At 30.8% G+C, this 19975-nt stretch overlaps 1 protein-coding gene across 2 annotated transcripts in view; it reads left to right on the top strand.

Moving 5' to 3' along the window:
• Window positions 1-19975, top strand: part of LOC113397965 (fibroblast growth factor receptor 3-like) — a 144725-nt gene that overhangs the window by 11728 nt on the left and 113022 nt on the right. For both annotated transcript variants that reach the window (XM_064216616.1, XM_026636505.2), the window contains exons 3-4: window positions 586-680; window positions 3033-3177. In XM_064216616.1, the coding sequence (XP_064072686.1) occupies window positions 586-680; window positions 3033-3177 (240 nt within the window). The remainder of the gene's footprint in view (window positions 1-585; window positions 681-3032; window positions 3178-19975) is intronic.

Below are 19975 nucleotides of genomic sequence, written 5' to 3'. Positions count from 1 at the left end.
ATACTGATAATTTTAGAGGTTTCTAAAGTGATGTACACATTTTTTGCAAATGCTGGCTCAACTCTACGAGATAGATTAAAATAATATACTACAATATTGTACACCTTAAAAAGGTTTTCAAAAAAGTCTTTGACCGTATATGTCTATCTCTTAGGGATAACTCACTATAACTATTTTTTATCCTTTACCTTTTACAAGAAATAATGGCTTATTTTCGACGCGATTTTAAGCAATACAAGATCAATCCTTATACAATTAAGTACCTTAAATACACTGAAAATTTAACATACATCAATATGACCCTTTACAGCATGTAATTTAAATTAATATTTTCGAATATATTACAGTAAATTATATTTAATTTATTAAATTATTATTAAATCTATTAAAGTAAATTATAGGTTATTCATAATTTATAAATAATTAATTATTCATTGAATGCTTACTAATGTATATTTTTTTATGAACTTAATACGGAACAACTATTACCTACTAGTTACAACATACAAACTTTCATCCTAAATAGTGTATTAATAATTTTACGCATCTTGACATATTAATCACGATACTGTTACTTGTCTTCAGGGCCTCAAGTCCGTGAATACTCGCTGGAGGTCCACAGTATGACTGACACCGTGGACTGTCGATCAAACTTGTGCTACGAATACAACATTCCAGGGGTAAGGAGTTAATTTAAGTTCTGAAGGTCTACCAAACTCCAATCGAAGCAGGAGGAAAGATAAACATTATTTGATGTACATATTCTATGCGATTGGTTAAAAGTCTTGCTATAGAATGCACTGCAAACAGAACTCGATTAATGTATCTTTATTTATAATAACTACACTTCAAAGGTTCCTACAACAATTACGTCTATATTCAAAACGTGATTTTTACGCGATTCCATAATTAATACCAAAGAATATTCAAGATCTCGACCAATGATAAAAACGTAAAGTTTCCTTGGGATTATAAGTGCTTCTATGAAATGAGAACGCTTAGTATACAAAGTGATCGCTGACAATATTTTAATTAAATGCGGAGATGAAGATTTATGTTTATGAATATTCTAAAATTAAATTAGTTTTCAATGAAGTTTTTTTTTAATAATGCAAAGTGATCGAATTCGCTTAACCTAATTAAAACTTGTTTCGGAAAATATCCACAACAACAAAGATATAGTCTAGAAAACAAATACTTATATTGACAGACATTTATATTGTATATGAATACAAAAAAAAAAGGGTTGTGTCGTGGATCACCCAGTTAGAGCTGTGTTGCTTTCGCTATATAAACCTTTAATAAATAACAGACTAATTAAATGATAATTAATTCAATTGTTATTTAAAACTAATGTGTGAATTAAACCATAAAAAAATTAAGTTATATTAAATCATGTACAATAGAAAAAGACAGAGAAAAACAGAGAGTAAGATTGCCTGGATACAAATACTAATAACGCTTTTTCTTGAACGTGAAGAATACTACCAGTTCACTTTACTGTAAGCCGCGTAAAAGAACTTCGCTCCAAAAACTGTTTTCAAACTTAAATTGTGATGCTGCCTTGTAAGAAAAATACGCAGGCACTCTAAAACAAATAAAAAAATAACAAATTCAAGGTAAGATACATCAAAGGCACAGAGACACAACATGACGGTGGAGACACAAATAAAACAATAAAAAAAAACAATGTCTATGATGAGTATTATTTTAAATGGTATTACATCTTTTCAGATAGAACGAAATAAGAATATTAAAATGTATAATAGTCGAAAATTAAAAATCGCGGCCACATATGTCTTAAAAAAGTCTCCGGTAAGACGTTACGTAAAAATTAGCAACCCGTTGCCTATCGTTGCCAAAAGTATTTTAAATGATTTCGTTAGTCTAAATTATTATTATTATTATTTGACCAGATAACTGTAACAAATGAATATAAAAGTCCATAATTAAAAATTGTGAATCTCATTCGAAGCAACAGGAAATGTAACTAAACTGAAGAAATAAAGAAGAAGGATCTGAATCCTGAGACTATCTGAGATTAGAGATCTGTGAGACTATTTACAAATGTCCAAATTCACTAATATTACGACAAATTATTTACCATATAGCATTGGCCCAGCCATCGCTATATATAAGAGTTAAATTGATTCTTGAAAGCGAAATATCTAGAGAATGAGTAACGCCTCCCTAGACAGACCTTCACATGATCGGCAATATTAAAATGTTTATACCAGACATGAATGTGTACTAAAATTTTTAGAATAGTAACTCAATAATTCATGTCGGTGTTTTTCATCGAATCATTCATTTTGATCGTGGATGAAAATAGAATACCAAATTTAAACGTTCTAAATTAAATTTAACGTTATGTCGATCTACGCGGAAGCGTACCGAAAAGATTTTTTTGAAAGCATGATAAACATTATTTGTAAACAGAAATGTCAGAATTATAAAATTATAGCTGACGAGCATGTTTGATGAACTTAAGTAAATTACTAGCGAAGAATAAATCTTCATCTTATTTCCATTTAATGTAAAATGTTTAATGTTTATAATATATGGAAATGTGGACGGTATTTATTTTATTTGAGTCAATTATGACAATTTTATTAGCATTTCACCTCCAGAATCTGGTGATTTTCATAACAATATGAACGCACAGCTTAACGAACTTATGACTTATTCCTGTTTAACATAATTCTGAGCATGCTTATGACGGATGTCATTGATTGATCATGTCATGATTTAACGTATACGATTTAATAGGTACAGATTTTTCTTGTTGATCTTTGAACAACTCTGAGTGTTAAAGTAATGAGAGATAGTTCTGCTGCACTAGATCGTTGGACTGCTTTGTATTCTTTTCAATGTTCAACAATTGCATCGTCTTTTATTGTAGTACTATTTATATAAACATCTAAAGAAACCCCAGAAAAAAAATTAAGCCCAATGGTTTTAGTGGAACTGGTTTCAAAATAAGTTCCAAGATTTGACACAAAAAATTAACAATAATGTTATTATTTCGTCAGGAATCGTTGTGGAGTGTGATCCCAGCATATGCCAGTCCTGTACCGGAAGGCTGTGCAGTGAGACCAGGTTGTGCATATCTAGTAAAGTTAATTGCACATCCATGGGATGGTCACACAGTTGCTAATCTGTTTGTGGAGCTTGACGGTGAGTACGAATTTGATATTTAAAAAGTATGTCTACTGGTGTGTCTGGATATGTTCCGCCCACACTTTAATGACTAATTCGAATCTCGTTTTTGCTGAATTACCACAGTCGTCAATTTTCTAACGGCGTAGTAAAATATGTTCACAGTCTATAAATATTTCTTCGCTAAATATGAAAATGTTATTATGAAATAATATATGCTTTTAACGCAACAAAGATCCAAGTATTAGCGCGAACAGAATATAAAAAAAAATTGAAATTATAATTAAGTGAATTTATGTTTATGTTTAGTCCTTCTTCAAATTTTATTATGTTTTATGATTTTGGTTTGGATTTCTTTATATTATAATTATTTATTTAATTATGTTAACGATAACTGATTTTGCGTGTTCGTGAGTAATTCGAATGTAGTTCTTCTATTCTTCGAGAGATATTTCCTAGTCCAAAATCTTCGTGAACGCGAACATAGCTCGTGTTTAAAGTAATATAAATCCAATCGCATTTTTTATTTTAAATATTCTTATAAACCCTGCAACAGAAATAGAACGACTGGAATATGTAACCATTACATTGAAATTTGTTTATCCAGTATCTTCTCTAAGACTTTCCATTACGTACGCATAAATATTGTTTATTTCATAAAATTCATAGTTTTAAAACGTGTGTTAGATCAACGTCGGATTTACTTTTACTTCTCTTCAATGGCTGTAATGAAGCGATTTGTAAATGTTTGGAAGTCTGTATAAACTTTATAATATAATGCGTTGAATGCGTTATATATCAATTTGTACAGTGCACTTCGAATATATATCGCTGTCGATATTTTAATTTTACTTAATCACGCATCTAAGATAGGTTATGTATTTGCGTTGTTAAAGTCAAACCAAACGTCTTTAACTTTAAGTCACGTTATTATTGATTCTAATAAGAGCGGACGATGTACCAGAAATAAAAGTACCATTAATAATATATTAAACAGCGCTCCGATATTTATATTGACATTGTTTTCAACCCACAAGGTTGTCTTGAGGAATATATTTACCAATAAGACCTCGTGTATCTTAAATAGTTTTATACTATTTATATTGTATAATGTATGTATCTGCAATGTAACTATATCGTTATTTAAATGAAATCAACAGTATTTTATTAGAATCCTATATGATGCATTGCAATCGTCATAATGTATAATCATATTATGAATCGTTAGTCACTATATTTCAAGCGTAGTTTTAATGAATATACCAAAATGAACCGTTTGTATCTGTACCTCTGTCACTTATAACATAATAGTGAGCTATAAATTAATATTTGATTAAGTTTAATTAAGTTAAAGTAGAATCCACCATACTGCTACATACTTACTTTTACATTTAAATATCTTGTCGGTAAAATAATCGTTATAGAATCCTACAAATCCATATCATCCGCAAATCAATTGTATTAATAGGATGTAAGATTTATGTTAGTACGATGCATTACATATGTAAAATAAAAACTACGATATTTTAAAAAATCTAAAACTGTGTATAAATATTTACGCCGACCGCGTACAGTGGAATATTAAAAACATTTAACAATAAAAGTGGCAGTAAATTTTGACCGAAATTAATTACTTTATATAAAAGTCGGCATAAATGCATCATAGTTATTCCTGTAGTTTTATTTCACGTTCAATAGTATTTCAATGCCGAGTGTACGATCTTTTCGATTTCGTCTGCTTTTCGTTCGATCAACACTTTGTTTTACAGTTTACATTAAAAAAAAAAAAACTTAATTGTTAGCGCTAGACTAAAATATTTTGTATCACTGCGCATGGTGAGGTTAGACATTATCGTGTGTTGGGAAGCTCCTGCTTGATCTCTGAGCATTTACGTTGGATTATGAGTGAGCTACACAAATAACTTACGTTTAATTCGATGCTGTAACATGATAATTCGAAAGTGCTTTTATGAGTTTAATTAAATAACGAATATTTTGTTTTGATTTTGAATGTGCCCTCAGTATATTTTGGTATTAGCTAAAGTCTTCGTTTAATAGCTGAAGTAGCTTCTACCATATACGTCGATTTACTTTGAAATTAACAAATTAAACTAAAATTTTCTCGATGATATATTGCTTGACCACGAAAATGTGGATGTTTTTTTCTCAAACAGCATAGTTTTTTTAAATATTATTATTATCACGTATTATATTAATCGTCACGGTTGGACGGGTTTCCTGACGATATTTTTCTTACTTTGCCGTCGAGCACGAAAATAATTATATGGACATATATTGCTCCCAGGGATTTGCCCGCAGTCTACGATTAAAATCCACGACTTTTATTGATTGAGTCATTTAGGCTTTTGTCTGATGTACGAGATGATGTTATTTTACGCGTACATACACAACTGTCTGTTTAATTTAATATATTTGTCCAATGAAATGCATGTTATGGAATGTCACTGTTTCTAGGAAATTAAGCATTTTTTATAAAACCGAGAAAAATATAATTCATATTATTATGAAAGATAAAGAAAGACCATAGAAGACCATTCTAATCTAGCTTCATAATTTATCCAAACCAATTCAAGCTAATTTCAATAAAAAAAAACAGAGAAATTTCCATCCTAGACGATCTAGCGTTTCCAGTACATTATTTTACTCAGCAACATATCTAATGACTAAATTGAAATATCGATAAGTTATTATATGTTTCTAATACTAATAATATACTACTAGTAACAATATCCAAGGTTAAATCTAGTTAATATTATTAACGGTTTATATCATGTGTGTAACATATTTCAGTTAGTTTAATTCTATCAAAACATTGTAGTTGAAAACAAACATATTTTGTTATGCAAAGGCGTTTGTAAATGTGCCAAATAAAACAAGACATAATCGTAAAAAGTAAATCAGATATTCATGTAGTTTGTTGTCAATGGGATTCGTACAATATTTAAATAATATAGGTAGATAGTTTGGCAAATGGACTACCGGATGGTAAGTGATCACCGCTACCCGACTTACGATAACTTATATCGCTAATGCGTCATCAATCTTGGAAACTGTGATGTCCCTTGTACAATCAACGTGGAACACAAAGATCCTAGATATTGCTACTTGGCGATAGAATATATAACGTGGGTGGTATCTTACCAGATATTATTGCACAAAGCACTGCCACCAAGTAAATTTCTTATACATTAAATTATATAATGTGATGTTTTTTATGGGTGGTAGGGTACTTACTGTACAGATATATTTAGATGCGTTTATTAATCGCTTTATTTTATCGTAGTTTTAAAACGGCGTATAGTCATTTCCAATGGCACCATAAACAATGATAGATAAACACCATTGACCTTGAATTACTCGAGATCTAAAATTATTTAGATCTCGAGTAATCTCGAGTAATTTTATGATCACATATTAATGTGGTATACATTACGGATCATAAAATTCAATTTGAATCGCAGCGAAGTTATTAAAGGAGTTGTACTTTAGAAGTAAGATTAAATACTTACTTAATATACTAAGTACTTAAGCCGAATAGTATTGTTTTATAAATAAATAGCATAGTATTAATCAAGAACTGCTTGGTATTGTTTAAATAGGAGAATCATTAAAAAATCACTAAGAATATGTAAACTAAAAATTTGTTTTTTTTTTGTCCCTGCTAGTCAAGGATAGTCTGATAAGCCAAATAATTTGTTATAGATGGGAAATATTTTAACACTTAAGTAATAACAACAATAACGACACCAAAAAGTTTAGGTTTTAATACAGCTGGTGGAACGGAAAATTAATCAACGCTCTGTACACCCGAATATCCCAAATGTCATGATCCATGGAGAATAGCGGGAATACTGTTTGAATGAATGGTCATGATCTCATTAGCGTCATCATTATTTATTTATTTATTTATTTATTTATTTAATTAGGTTTGCTAGCAGTTGTTACATTTTGATGATACAATTTATTAATTTACATACTAATTACTTTCTAAATGTACAACTATATTAAAGCATACACGACATGTAATAATATCTTAAAATTAAATTATATTATGGCATGCATTGATAACGAAAACAATTAAAATAATTTATCATTCAATTATAATTATACAATTCATCATTTATAATAAGTTATAGAATTAAAATAATATTGTTCCATAAATCGAATAAAAAATTTAGATTATTATAACGTAAAATTTTGTATAAATTAAAAATTTGTAATTTGGACATCAATAAAGAATTAGACGTTTTTAATTCTGTCTATAACTAGATATCGGAACTTTGGGAGGCTTACAATGTTTAGATCTATTGAATCGCTGAATTCATTGAGCAATTTGGACATTATGCGTATATTAAAAATAATTGGTATTTTTTATTATATTAGTTAGTATATCAATATTTTAGTCACTTGTTTGATGCGTTTGCAATTCTGATAAATGACTAATTAATAACGAAATGATATTTGCACATTTTCCAATGATGAATTTCTCCAATGATTGGAATACACCTATTGAACGCACCCGTAAACGTCAAATATGGCTGCCCGTTGAAGTTATGTCATGGAATTTTATGGATTTAATATCGAAATATCTCGATCATACGATATTTGCAGATATATATTATCGGCGCAACAATCATTATTTTTAACGATTTATAATTGATAGGTTTTGATCGGGTCTATCGTAGACCTGGACGAAATTATTAATATAGATTCCATCCAGGATTTTGATAGTATTTTAAGTCTCTTATATGTAAATAAATGACGCTTAGTACGCCTAATTTATTATTATAACACGAAGTTCCATGTGTCTGTCTAAACATTTCATGTGGTTTTCACCAATGGACGGAGTGATTAATGAGAAAAGTTTTAAAATATTGTGTAAATTGGCTTAAATATGACCATTGTTGAATCTGTCAGAAAAAATCATGGCGATTTTAAACTTCTCTTAAACCAGTCGTAACGATTATAAGTAGCGATATAACCAATTCATGTATGTTATTATATAAGCGGGTAGTTAATTCAGAAATAAATTTTGTATTTAATTAGAAAAATTAATCAAGTATGTATTAAATTTCTAAATATGTTTTAGCCGTAAGCCCCTTTTTTGTAACAAGGGTAAGCTATAACAAATATTTGATTACATAATAATTATAAGAGTACCTTATTATTTTGAATTTAACGTGTATTTTTTGATAATAAACATTCTTTTATTATTTATTTCGATATATATTTAGAAGTCTTTAGAAACGTGCTCAAATCGATACCGGACCACAACCTCTACATCAAAGTCACCTATCGCTAACACAAAGAAATATTTATCGAGAATGTTCCGAAGGTCCAACATAGATCTACTTGCACACATGTGCAAATATCATAGTTAAACACACATTCAAATGATTGCATTTCTATTTATACACTATTACACTTTGTTGCGACTGTTAAGAGGAGTGGAGAGGTATACCCGCCAAAGGTCTGAATTTATTGTTAAACAATCAAACGACTTTGTTTTATACTATGTAATAGTATAAAATGATTATTTGATGATTACCGCTGTCTGTATTTCCCTGTGTATGCTTAGATCTTTAAAATGACACAACGGATTTTGATGCGGTCTTTTTTAATAGATAGATTGTTTCAAGAGTTATAGGTTTGTTTGTATGCACAATATAGTAGTTTAACACTCATAATTTTAGAGGTTTCTGAAGTGATGTCGTAAATTTATTTATTGCGCTTACATTACAAACGCTGGCTGAACCCTGGAAGATAGATCAAAATAATGTATTAAAGTATTTTACACCTTAAAAAGGTTTGTCTGTGATGGTATATGTCAATATTTTAGGGATAACCTACAATAACCATTTTTTATCCTTCACTTTTTTCCGTCATTATTGAATCACGATACGGTTGTATGTCATGTTTTCAGTTGGTCAGCCGGTTTGGTCAAAACTCCAAAATGTCCCGTCAAGATAAATATACTAACCGCAGAAATTCAAACTCACGATAAATTCAACGAAAATGCCGTGAAATGATCCTGATATTTCGAGGCGAATTCGTCCTTTCTATATATATATTAAAGGAAAACCTAAAAAATATTTCTGTCTGTCTTTAGCCAAGATGTACCGAATTAGATTCAATTTTGTATAAAGCAAACTTGAACCGCAAGGCTACTTTTATGGATAACAACGAACTACCAGTTCTTAGAACTTAAGCGAAGCCGCGGGCGACAACTAGTAAATTAAAAAAAAAAAAACTTTTACATTCTTATAATATCACTATTTGAAATAATTAAATATCATCTCAGGTTCGTACAGTCATTACTGATTGCTGTTTTTACTTTTTAATTCCTTTTGTCATATGAGAAAATTAATTAATCTTAGTATTGCATTTTATGAGTAAATGACAAATGTCTTAAGTTAAGCAAAACTACTGAGTGGCACGCGAATGTGGTGGAATGTTACACGAGACGTACCAATTTACTGAAGATGTTATCTTTAAAAATAACAATAATTGTGTACATACAAGAGGAATTTTGAAAGTGGCATCAGTAACGGAGGAGCTATGTGGAAACCAACTGTCATGGTATGGGCATGTTATGCGGAGGAATGAGAACCATGTTGTGATGAAGGACTCGAGCATGGATGTGGCTGATATAGAGGTAGGGTACAACAGTAGAAACGATGGATGGATTGTGAGAAAGACGATATGGCTAGAAATAATGTTACTTGTTAGATGAAGTCAGACAGGTAAGTATGGAAGAAGACATGCTGCGCCGACCCCAAATAAAATTGGGATAAGGGCAGGAGGGTGATGTTATCTTTAAAAATAATAAATCTTTAAAAACAAAGGTTCTTGGCAATGTTTTGTATCGCTATTGTTCATCAGTACATTTTACTATGAAATTGTATTAGACACTTAGAAGATTTCACATTAATTAGTTATTTGCTAGTCAAATGAGAAATTTGGAAGTAGGTAGACGTGTTTACTCGGCATCGTGTTACTTCGCACACATCGCTCGAGGGCCGAGGGTATATGTAGGACGCATTAGGAAATTATTTTATTTGATCGACTTAATGACCTTTTGGTTTTGTTCGGCCAGAATATATTTTGTTAAAAATTTAATCTAAAAGGAATCTTGGTGGTACATACTTAATATGGAAATCTATACTAGTATTATAAATGGGAAAAAAAATCTGTCTGTCGGTTACGTCGAACGGATTTTCATGAAATTTCGTACGAAGGCAGCTTGAACCCCAAGACACTGTCAATTTTTTAAATTCATTTATCAAAGGACGTATAATTGAGGATTATACGTCCAAGAGCGTGGAATTGCTTCAATTTCGAAAATGAGAATTATTTGTAAATTGATATGTAAACTATTGAAAAAAAGTTAAAATATATTTACTAATGTAAGAAAGGCGGAATTTAACAAATTAAATTTAATTAAATGGTTTCCCAGTATTAAAAAAGTGAGTAATTATAATTATAGTCCTAAAAATTTATCTCTCAAGATAGGCGTTGAGAATTTAACTAATATTGTTCTTGGACGCTATATATATATTGTTGAATGATATTTGTATTTCATGCTCTAGAAAATTTAAGTATAATACAGTTCAACCTATTCCAAGTTGGTTAGTTATCTGAGTTGTAATTCTCTCATGAATTTTAATGATTTATATGAATATAATTTGTCGGTACATGAGCTAAAATAGTATTTGGTGAGTTTTCTTATCCATCTACAAAAAGAAGTTCGGAAAGTTTAAAATTCATACTAAAAAAATGCTTAAATATATTTGAATTGAGATCAGTTGTATCTTTTTCGTGCAGAGCAATAAGCTATTTTAATTTATATAATCGGTTAAACAGAATATTTTAGATTACATTGGACCATAAAAACAAATATCATTAAAATTTTGTATTTATAGTAAAACTAGTTATCGCCCGCGGCTTTCTAGCGTTTTAGGGGTCGGTAGTCAAGTCTCTCTCTTTCTCTCCTGTGCATTTATTATTTCCATATGATGGTGGGGTCTGCCTTCCTAGTCTTTTGCTTCTACTTCTCTCTATTTAACGTATCGTTTTCAGTAACATTGCAGGAACTAAGATCTTTCCCGACCACATCTGTCCATTTGGTTTTAGGTCGCTCTCTGGGTCTTGACACTGTAACGTTAAGATTGGTCACTAAATTTCCTATGTACTCTGGAGATCTTCTTCTGATGTGATGTTCTTCTGTTTAATCAAAATAGGTTCAGTGGATTGGCCGTTAAAAGAACAGCAGACAGATTTCATAATATTGGTATAGATTAACTTTCAACAGAAACTGTATACATTTCGAATGAGCTGTAGAAAACTGTCTAAATTGTACATTCGAAAGACTTGAAAGATTAAATTATATTTAATAGAAAATCCGTGCTCTTGTTCAACACGAAAACAGAATATTAAATATCTATACTTTACGCAATGATAAATATTTTATCAACGTTAAATTAAGTACTGAACAGAACTACTATTATATCTCAATGAGTCAAGACCCGCTAAAAGCTTTGAAGCGTATTACGTTTTACTATAATGTAAATTATATAAATATATGTACAGTCAGAGTAAGAAAACCTTCGTCAGTTTTCAAATTCATTCCTTTATCAAGTCGTAAACTTTTAGTACCTTTTGAATCTAGATTTATCCATATAAAAATATATATAATTCAAAATTAAGGTTGTTTTGCGTAAATCTTCTAATATATAAAAATAAGTAGCATTTTTCGTTGTCACTTTATAACTCAAGAACGGGCTCATCTTGCCAAACCAAATTTTCAGGGTTTGTTCGGACTATTTAGTAGATGATTTATGTGAAGTTTGCACAAAATCGGTCGAGTGCTTCTTCATTTATCACATTTTTTGTAACAAATCATTTCAATAAATGGCGGGTCATTTTGTTAATGGAGATTTTTTAGACGGGGAATTGTCTATCAAATTAAAAGTAAGTATAATTATATTAAATACAGGCATGTAACACAATTTCTTATTTTAAAAATGATTGAGCTGTCATTAGAAATAATACAAAAATCAGTTAGAACATCGATTCATTTCTTAAAAAAATATATTAATTAATTGCTAGCTATTTAAAAACTAAAATCATATAAATATTTATTTACGTTTGTCGATTTAAAAGTAGCGTGTACTTTCAATTTTTAAATTTTACTCAGTTTTTTAGTGCGCTGTCGGTGTTTCATGTAGTTAGCAGGCTTTATTTGAATTAAATTGTCAAACGCATTTACACAAACGGTAAGTTTTGAACTGTTGAAGTGATTACATGTATGAGTGTTTCTTAATTTGAAAAAAACATATTGCTGTGTATTTTATTATTTTGTAATGGATTATTTTATTGACATTTTTTTATACATTGATAACGAATGCAGTTATATAGGTACAAGGTGAAATTTTGTTGGTTGTTTTCCCGCAAAGAATTGATTTAGTAGTCAATACCTACTCCTTTTGTATTTTTTCTTATATGAAGGATGAAGGATCAATGCCACGAGCCAGACGAGCAAATATAGGTCGGCGAACGCGTAATACAAATTATGTGACATCACAAACTCGATCACAGACTGCAGATGAACGCACACAAGCTAATGCATTGCAGCGTGAACGTAGTGCACAAAATAGATCTGCTGACCCTGTGCCTGTACTGAATCTTCCACGGCGATCACGAATACGTCGTGCTACTTTGACTGAAACGATGTGTGCTGCTTTTAATTACAACAGTCAGATTGATTATAGTATGTACGGATACATCGGAATGATGGACGTAATATGTCCACATTGTGATGCGGAAAATTTTCGGGTGAAACGCCCGGCATGTGTTTTGCTAATGGCAAAGTTAGATTGCCAGCATCAGAAATTCCACCCGAACCATTATATTCATTAATATTTGGGACATCTCAAACATCGAAGCATTTTTGAGTCATATTCAACAATACAATTCGGCATTTCAAATGACTTCTTTTGGTGCTACTAAAATTATTAGAGATAATTTCATGCCGACGTTTAAGGTTAATACTTCAACTGGATTGTCCCATATTTATATCAATCTTAATCATAAAGTATTCGATAGTTTTAAAAATTCTTATCCAACAACCTAAAATTGCATACATGTTACAGATTCAGGGCCAGATTTATCATCAAGTTGGTTCGTTATTGCCGTACCCCGACGCTGATCATCAATTTTTGCAAATTTATTTTATTGGTGATGAAAATCGTGATCAACGTTGTACAATTGTTTCTAATACAAGACGAGAAATTATTCGAGAGCTACAATGGTTTTTCCATCAGCATAACGCATTAGTTCAATTGTTTAAAATTTCTCTCAATCGTATGCCATCTGATAATGACAAAATCGTAATAAGGATTGATAGAACATCTTTTGGAGAGCATGCCAGGCAATTTAATGCACCGACAATTGATGAGGTTGCAATTGTAATTGTTGGTGATCAATTTCAATCCCGTGATATTGTACTTCATCGTAAAAATAAGGAATTGCAACGTGTTTCGGAACTTAATCGTAGTTATGATGCATTACAATACCCAATATTGCATCGGAAAGGTGACGATGGCTACCATATCAATATACCAATGACTGATCCACAGACCGGTAAATAATGATCCTATTTTCTATGTGTTGACATTTTCATTTTGCAAAGCCACATTTTGCATTTATTTTCAGGTCTACATATACAGAAAAAAGTTAGTGCCATGAATTTTTATTCGTATCGATTGATGGTTCGTCCACAAGCACAAAATTATATCTTGAGATGTGTTAAACTATATCATCAGTACATCGTTGATTTGTATGCTATAATAGAAACTGAACGTCTTAATTTTATTCGTTTCAACCAAGCAAAATTAAGATCCGAAGAATATATTCATTTGCAAGATGCGATAGCGAATGATGCTAATGTACATGACATCGAGCGATTGACTATATTGCCATCTTCGCCTACTGGTAGTCCACGGCATATGAAAGAATATGCACAAGACGCAATGTCTTATGTACGAAAATATGGTCGACCTGATCATTACATTTACATGTAATCCGCAGTGCGATGATATTAAAAACAATTTATTTGAAGAACAGTCGACAACTGATCGTCATGACATTACAGCACGTGTTTTTCGGCAAAAATTGAAAGCACTTATGGATTTAATTGTAAAATGATGTGTAATTGGAGAGGTGCGTTGCCATATGTACTCCATTGAATGGCAAAAAAGGGGCTTGCCGCATGCACATGTATTAATTTGGCTGGTACATAAAATAACTCCGGATCAAATCGATAACGTTATATCAGCTGAAATTCCCGATCAAACTGTTGATCCAGAGTTATTTCACGTTGTCGTTAAAAACATGATACATGGTCCGTGCGGTGAACTAAATATGATTTCGCCATGTATGATTGATAGAAAGTGTTCGAAACGATACCCAAGGCAATTGACTTCAGACACAATAACGGGCAATGACGGATATCCGTTGTATCGACGTAGATCACCTAACGATAATGGAAAAACTGCAATCATTAGGATGCGTAACCAGGACGTTGAAATTGATAATCGTTCGATAGTTCCGTATTGTTCATTATTATCGAAAATATTCAATGGTCATATAAATGTGCAGTATTGTAATTCAGTCAGTTTGTTTGATACCGCGTATCCCTATGATTCAAACTGATATGCCATTCGAGTTCAAACGATTACAATATCCTGTTCGTTTATCATTTGCGATCTACATCAACAAGGCCCAAGGGCAAACACTTCACGTTTGTGGTGTGAATTTGGAAGAATCATGTTTTTCACGCGGCCAACTTTATGAATAATAATAAAATATTGTTTATCCAAGTTTTGAATGAATTTTTTAAAAAGCTAGCCATTAAGTTATTTTTTTAAGAAATTAATCGATGTTCTAACTCATTTTTGTATTATATCACTTTATACGAAGCGAAGCACGTACCGGGCCGCTAGTATATTATATGATAAATTCTTCAGTATTTCTTTTAATGGTATTAATAGGCGGACTGGCAAATCAAACTGATTGTGGTCACGGCTGCTCATAGACATTGGCGCCATATGAAGTTTTAACCATATCTAACATAACCAATACGCCAATACCTTGGGAACTGGGGACCAATAATAAGTATTGCTGTAATTATAAAGTATTTTCTTAGTTTCAATTAAGTGAGTTATGGTTTGATATTTACAAAAGGAAAGGATTTGATAGGGGTTGGTGAATGTTTATCGTGCTTTGCTCTTCGCTAACCAGCGTTAATATATTATCGTTCTGTACGCCCAATATATTTTTACAGGCGGCTCAATAAACATCGTCTGTAAAGGATGTTATGTAGGTCAAATCTTATAACTTAATTCCATCCGACCGATTAAGCTGGTTATACATATACTTTTAATGCTGTTGATTGTATAAAATTTTAGAATATTATTACGGCTGCTATTGTTTTATTCTTGATTATTTTTTATTATTTAAGTAGATATTTATAATTTATTAGTATTTTCTGATGATATGTAATAGAAAAGTATTCGTTTTTATGGTGTTTATATAATAATATTGTCAAAAATAATAAGCCTGTAATATTCCACGGCTGAAGTTTCCTCCCCGTTTGGAAAGATTACGAACTTATTCCATGCTGATTCAATACGAGTGAGTTCACGTGCAGGTTTACTCGTAATGTTAATTTCACCACCGTTACAAGATGAATTATAAACGCAAGTTAAGCTTCATAAACAGGAAGTTCTCAATTCGGTTGGGTATATATATTATTGTTTGTTACCTCTGAGCTCCGTTATTTAATAACTGATTTAGAATTTTGTTTTTGTTTCGGAGGGTATTCCCATTTGTTTGAATCAGAAAATCAGCATAGTTTCATAAAAAATAGGTCTACAATGACAAACTTAGCAGTTTTTGTTGATGATATATCGAAGTCATTGGATAACAATACCCAGGTGGACTGTATTTATACTGATTTAGCTAAAGCATTTGACCTCGTTGATCACAATCTTCTAAAAAGAAAACTTCGTAATTATGGGTTTAATAGGAACTTCCTTAAACTTTTAGATACCTATTTGCAACACAGAGAAATAAATGTGGTTTTAGGAGGATTTGAATCAAAAACATTTGTAGCAACATCTGGAGTTCCACAGGGCTCCTGTCTGGGCCCAATATTATTTGGTATTTTTATTAATGATGCTATTAGTTGTTTTAAATACAGTAAATTTGGTTTTTATGCAGATGACTTAAAAATGTATAAGAATATAAATACAATTCAAGATACTAAATAAACTAAACAACTAAACAAAGAGATATAAATACGTTACGAGATTATAAATTATATGAAAATAAATGAAATTAAAAGTTACAGTATTACGTTTAGCAGAAAAACCTCGAATTAAATAAAGATAATAGCATAAATGATTGTATTTTAAAAAAAGTATACCACATAAAAGATTTAGGGATAACAGTTGATTCAAAATTGAGTTTTATTCCGCATATTGACGAAATTATAAGTATGTCTTTAATTACACTAGGGTTTATCAAAAGAAATACAAACCATTTTAAGAAATCAAACTCTATGGTTACTTTGTTTAACTCATTTATAAGAAGTAAGTTAGAATACGGCTCAGTTGCATGGAATCCGTTTTATTAAACTCATAAAGACAGACTGGAAAGGGTACAGAAAAAGTTTCTAAAGTATTTGTGTTATAAAGACAATAATAAGAATTATTTGAATGATTACTCTAAATTGTTAAAATATTACAAAATTAGTACACTTACTAGTCGCAGAGATATGATGGATTTGTGTTTTCTACATAAAATAATATCAGGAAATAAAGACTGTCCCGATCTTTTGACTCAAATTAAATTAGTTATTCCGAGACAAAATGCAAGGCTTATCAATATACCGACTTTCAAATGTCGGTTTTCAAAAACAAATTTAGGCTTCGCATCGATTGTTTTTGTTTTATATTTTGGTTTGGATTATTTTTCCGCATACCGCTCTGGGCCTCGGGCTATTGACAAACATCGGTTTAGAGTTGTTTGAGTCTTGATTCAGTTAACGTTGACTGACCCGCTAAACTTGTAACGTCTACTTTGTTTTACGAATTCGAGGCATTGGTTGAACGGATTATTTATGGGTTTACGAGATCGCTTGTACGTCAGTACACTGTATTATTTTTACGGGGAACATGATTTACGGTGATGGATAGAGCTTTGAATTGTACAGTGAGTTTTTACTAAACAGTTGGTAATATTCAAGTAGGTTGTTATCGTCGAATCGTTTACAAGTATTTTAAAGTTAGCACTGGTTCGTAATGTAGTAGTAATAATAAAAAACATTGATATCATGTCAGGTCCATATCGTGTTGGGAACAATTATCTTGAATACAAATGTTAGTAGGCGTAAAATATTTTCAATGTTTAAAAAGGCTATACCCAAAACGTAGGTAATTGCTATAAATTCACGCGAATTACACACAGATAGTGATGATCAATTTATTGCCAATTTTCGTGCCAAGATTGTTATATATATATATATATTTAAGTTTACCAACTTCGTATAGCGTTTACTCATCTATGATAGTTTCGAACTTATAAATTTCTAAAACGAAATGATAAACTAATTATAGGTAATCACCGCATGGAATAAGGATTTAAATAAAATTAACAAATAAATACAAGTGTATACCTACGTTAATCGTAATAATAAAAGTACAATATATATTTCAATGAAAAATAAAAAGAAACTAAGTACCATCATATAAATTTACTCTAAGCCTTACTTAAATCTACAAGGACTGATCTCGGGAATTCAGCAAAGAGTTGCTACTTAAATATCAACTCTTTGCTGAATAATAATATCTATGTACCTGACACAGAGATTATTATCAAGTTGGCTTATTCATGTTCGTTTATTCATATTGTTAAAGTAAATTAAGTTTATTTGTCTGTCAGCTTTCACACTTCAACTAATCGCAGTGACGTAAGGTATAGTACGACACAACTTAGATGTAGCATCGTCAAATTTCATAAAACCAATCACACCCGAATTATGTGACTTCAAAATCATCAATCTTTATTTATTTGGTTATGCGAAAATGATATTAATGCAAACGTAATAATTAGTAATATTATATAACCAAATACATTCGCCAAATCAACGATTGATTGTTTTTATTTTTTAATTTGTCAATGCTACATTTAAATCGTGTCGTATTATACGTCTATAGTTCGAATATTAAAAACCGTGCTACCCGGAGCACAGCAATTTCTTCCTCTTACTTCACGTTACTAATTATAAATCTGGATCTTTCTAAAGTTATTACTCTAGATGTGCTTGACCTGTGAATTATATTTATAAAAATACTCTAATGTTTATGTTATACGTGTAGTGTTCAACATATGTTAATAAAAGTATATAAATAGTGTTCACTCGAATGTATACTCAGCAAATTCACGAACATTAAAATATTACAATAATATAATGGAATAATAACTAAGCAAACGTTGAACAGATTCGCGTACATTGTAATATCAAACTTTTATAGATTTTCATAAAACGCCCTTGAAGACTCTTGAGTTCTTAAATTTAACACATCATTATTGTATATGTATAACCGATCGTTTTTGTGTTACAAGTAAATTAAACATTGTATTGGATTCGTGCGTTTAAATCTAAAAGTACCCGTGTCTAGATAATCAATTACAAACGTCAAAACATGATATTAATATACAGAGTGCTCGAATTAAAAAATCCTAAACATAAATCTGAGACAAAACAATCATACAGTCACGTAAGGCTTTGATAGATGTCTGTCTAACTACTACATAATATAGATCAAAATAATATACTACAGTATTGTACACCTTAAAAAGGTCTTCGAAAAAGTCTGTGGTGGTCTATCTCTTAGGGATAACCGACAACAACCATCTTTTATTCTTTACTTTTTACGATAAATAATGGCTTATTTTCGAAGCGATTTTAAGGAATACAACATGAATCTTTATTCAATTAAATACATTGTGCATTTAGTATATATCAATATGGCCCTTTACAGCACGTAATTTAAATTAATATTTTCAAAGATATTACAGACTTAAAACGCAGGGACATAGCGGTTTGTATTGTTTAATGACTGAAAATTTGTGAACGTTGTAAGTCATTCTGTAGTATATATAATCAAAAGCTTTTGTAGTTACATCAAGTTTTAATAAAACGTATGAAATTCTTACGCAATAAATTTCTAAAATTCATATTCATTTATTTTTTTCAAATATCGGCGAACATAATTCATATTATTTTATGTCTTCGTTAAATTGATATTAGCTTGCTAATATAATATACGCTAATCTCAGAATCAGGAACGATACGATTTATTTCTTTTATTAGTGATTTTACTTTATAAATGTAAAAAAATATATTATAATCACTATGTATACTTGGTGGTAGGGCCTTTGCGGTAGCCCGTCTGGGTAGGTACTACCCACTCATCAGATATTCTACCGCTAAACAGCAGTACCCATTATTATTGTGTTCCAGATTGAAGGATGAGTGAGCCAGTGTAACTACAGGCACAAGAGAAATAACATCTTAGTTCCTAAGTTTGGTGGCGCATTGGGCGTTGGTGACCACTTAACATCAGGTGGCTCAATTGCTCGTCCGTCTATATCATACAAAAAAGAAAAGAAAAAAGTATATATAACACATACTTTAATACACGACTAACTTCAGTCGTAACAAATAACA

This window comes from Vanessa tameamea, chromosome 13, assembly GCF_037043105.1.
Source record: "Vanessa tameamea isolate UH-Manoa-2023 chromosome 13, ilVanTame1 primary haplotype, whole genome shotgun sequence".
Lineage (NCBI taxonomy): Eukaryota > Metazoa > Arthropoda > Insecta > Lepidoptera > Nymphalidae > Vanessa > Vanessa tameamea.
This window is presented reverse-complemented; position numbering and strand designations above follow the sequence as displayed.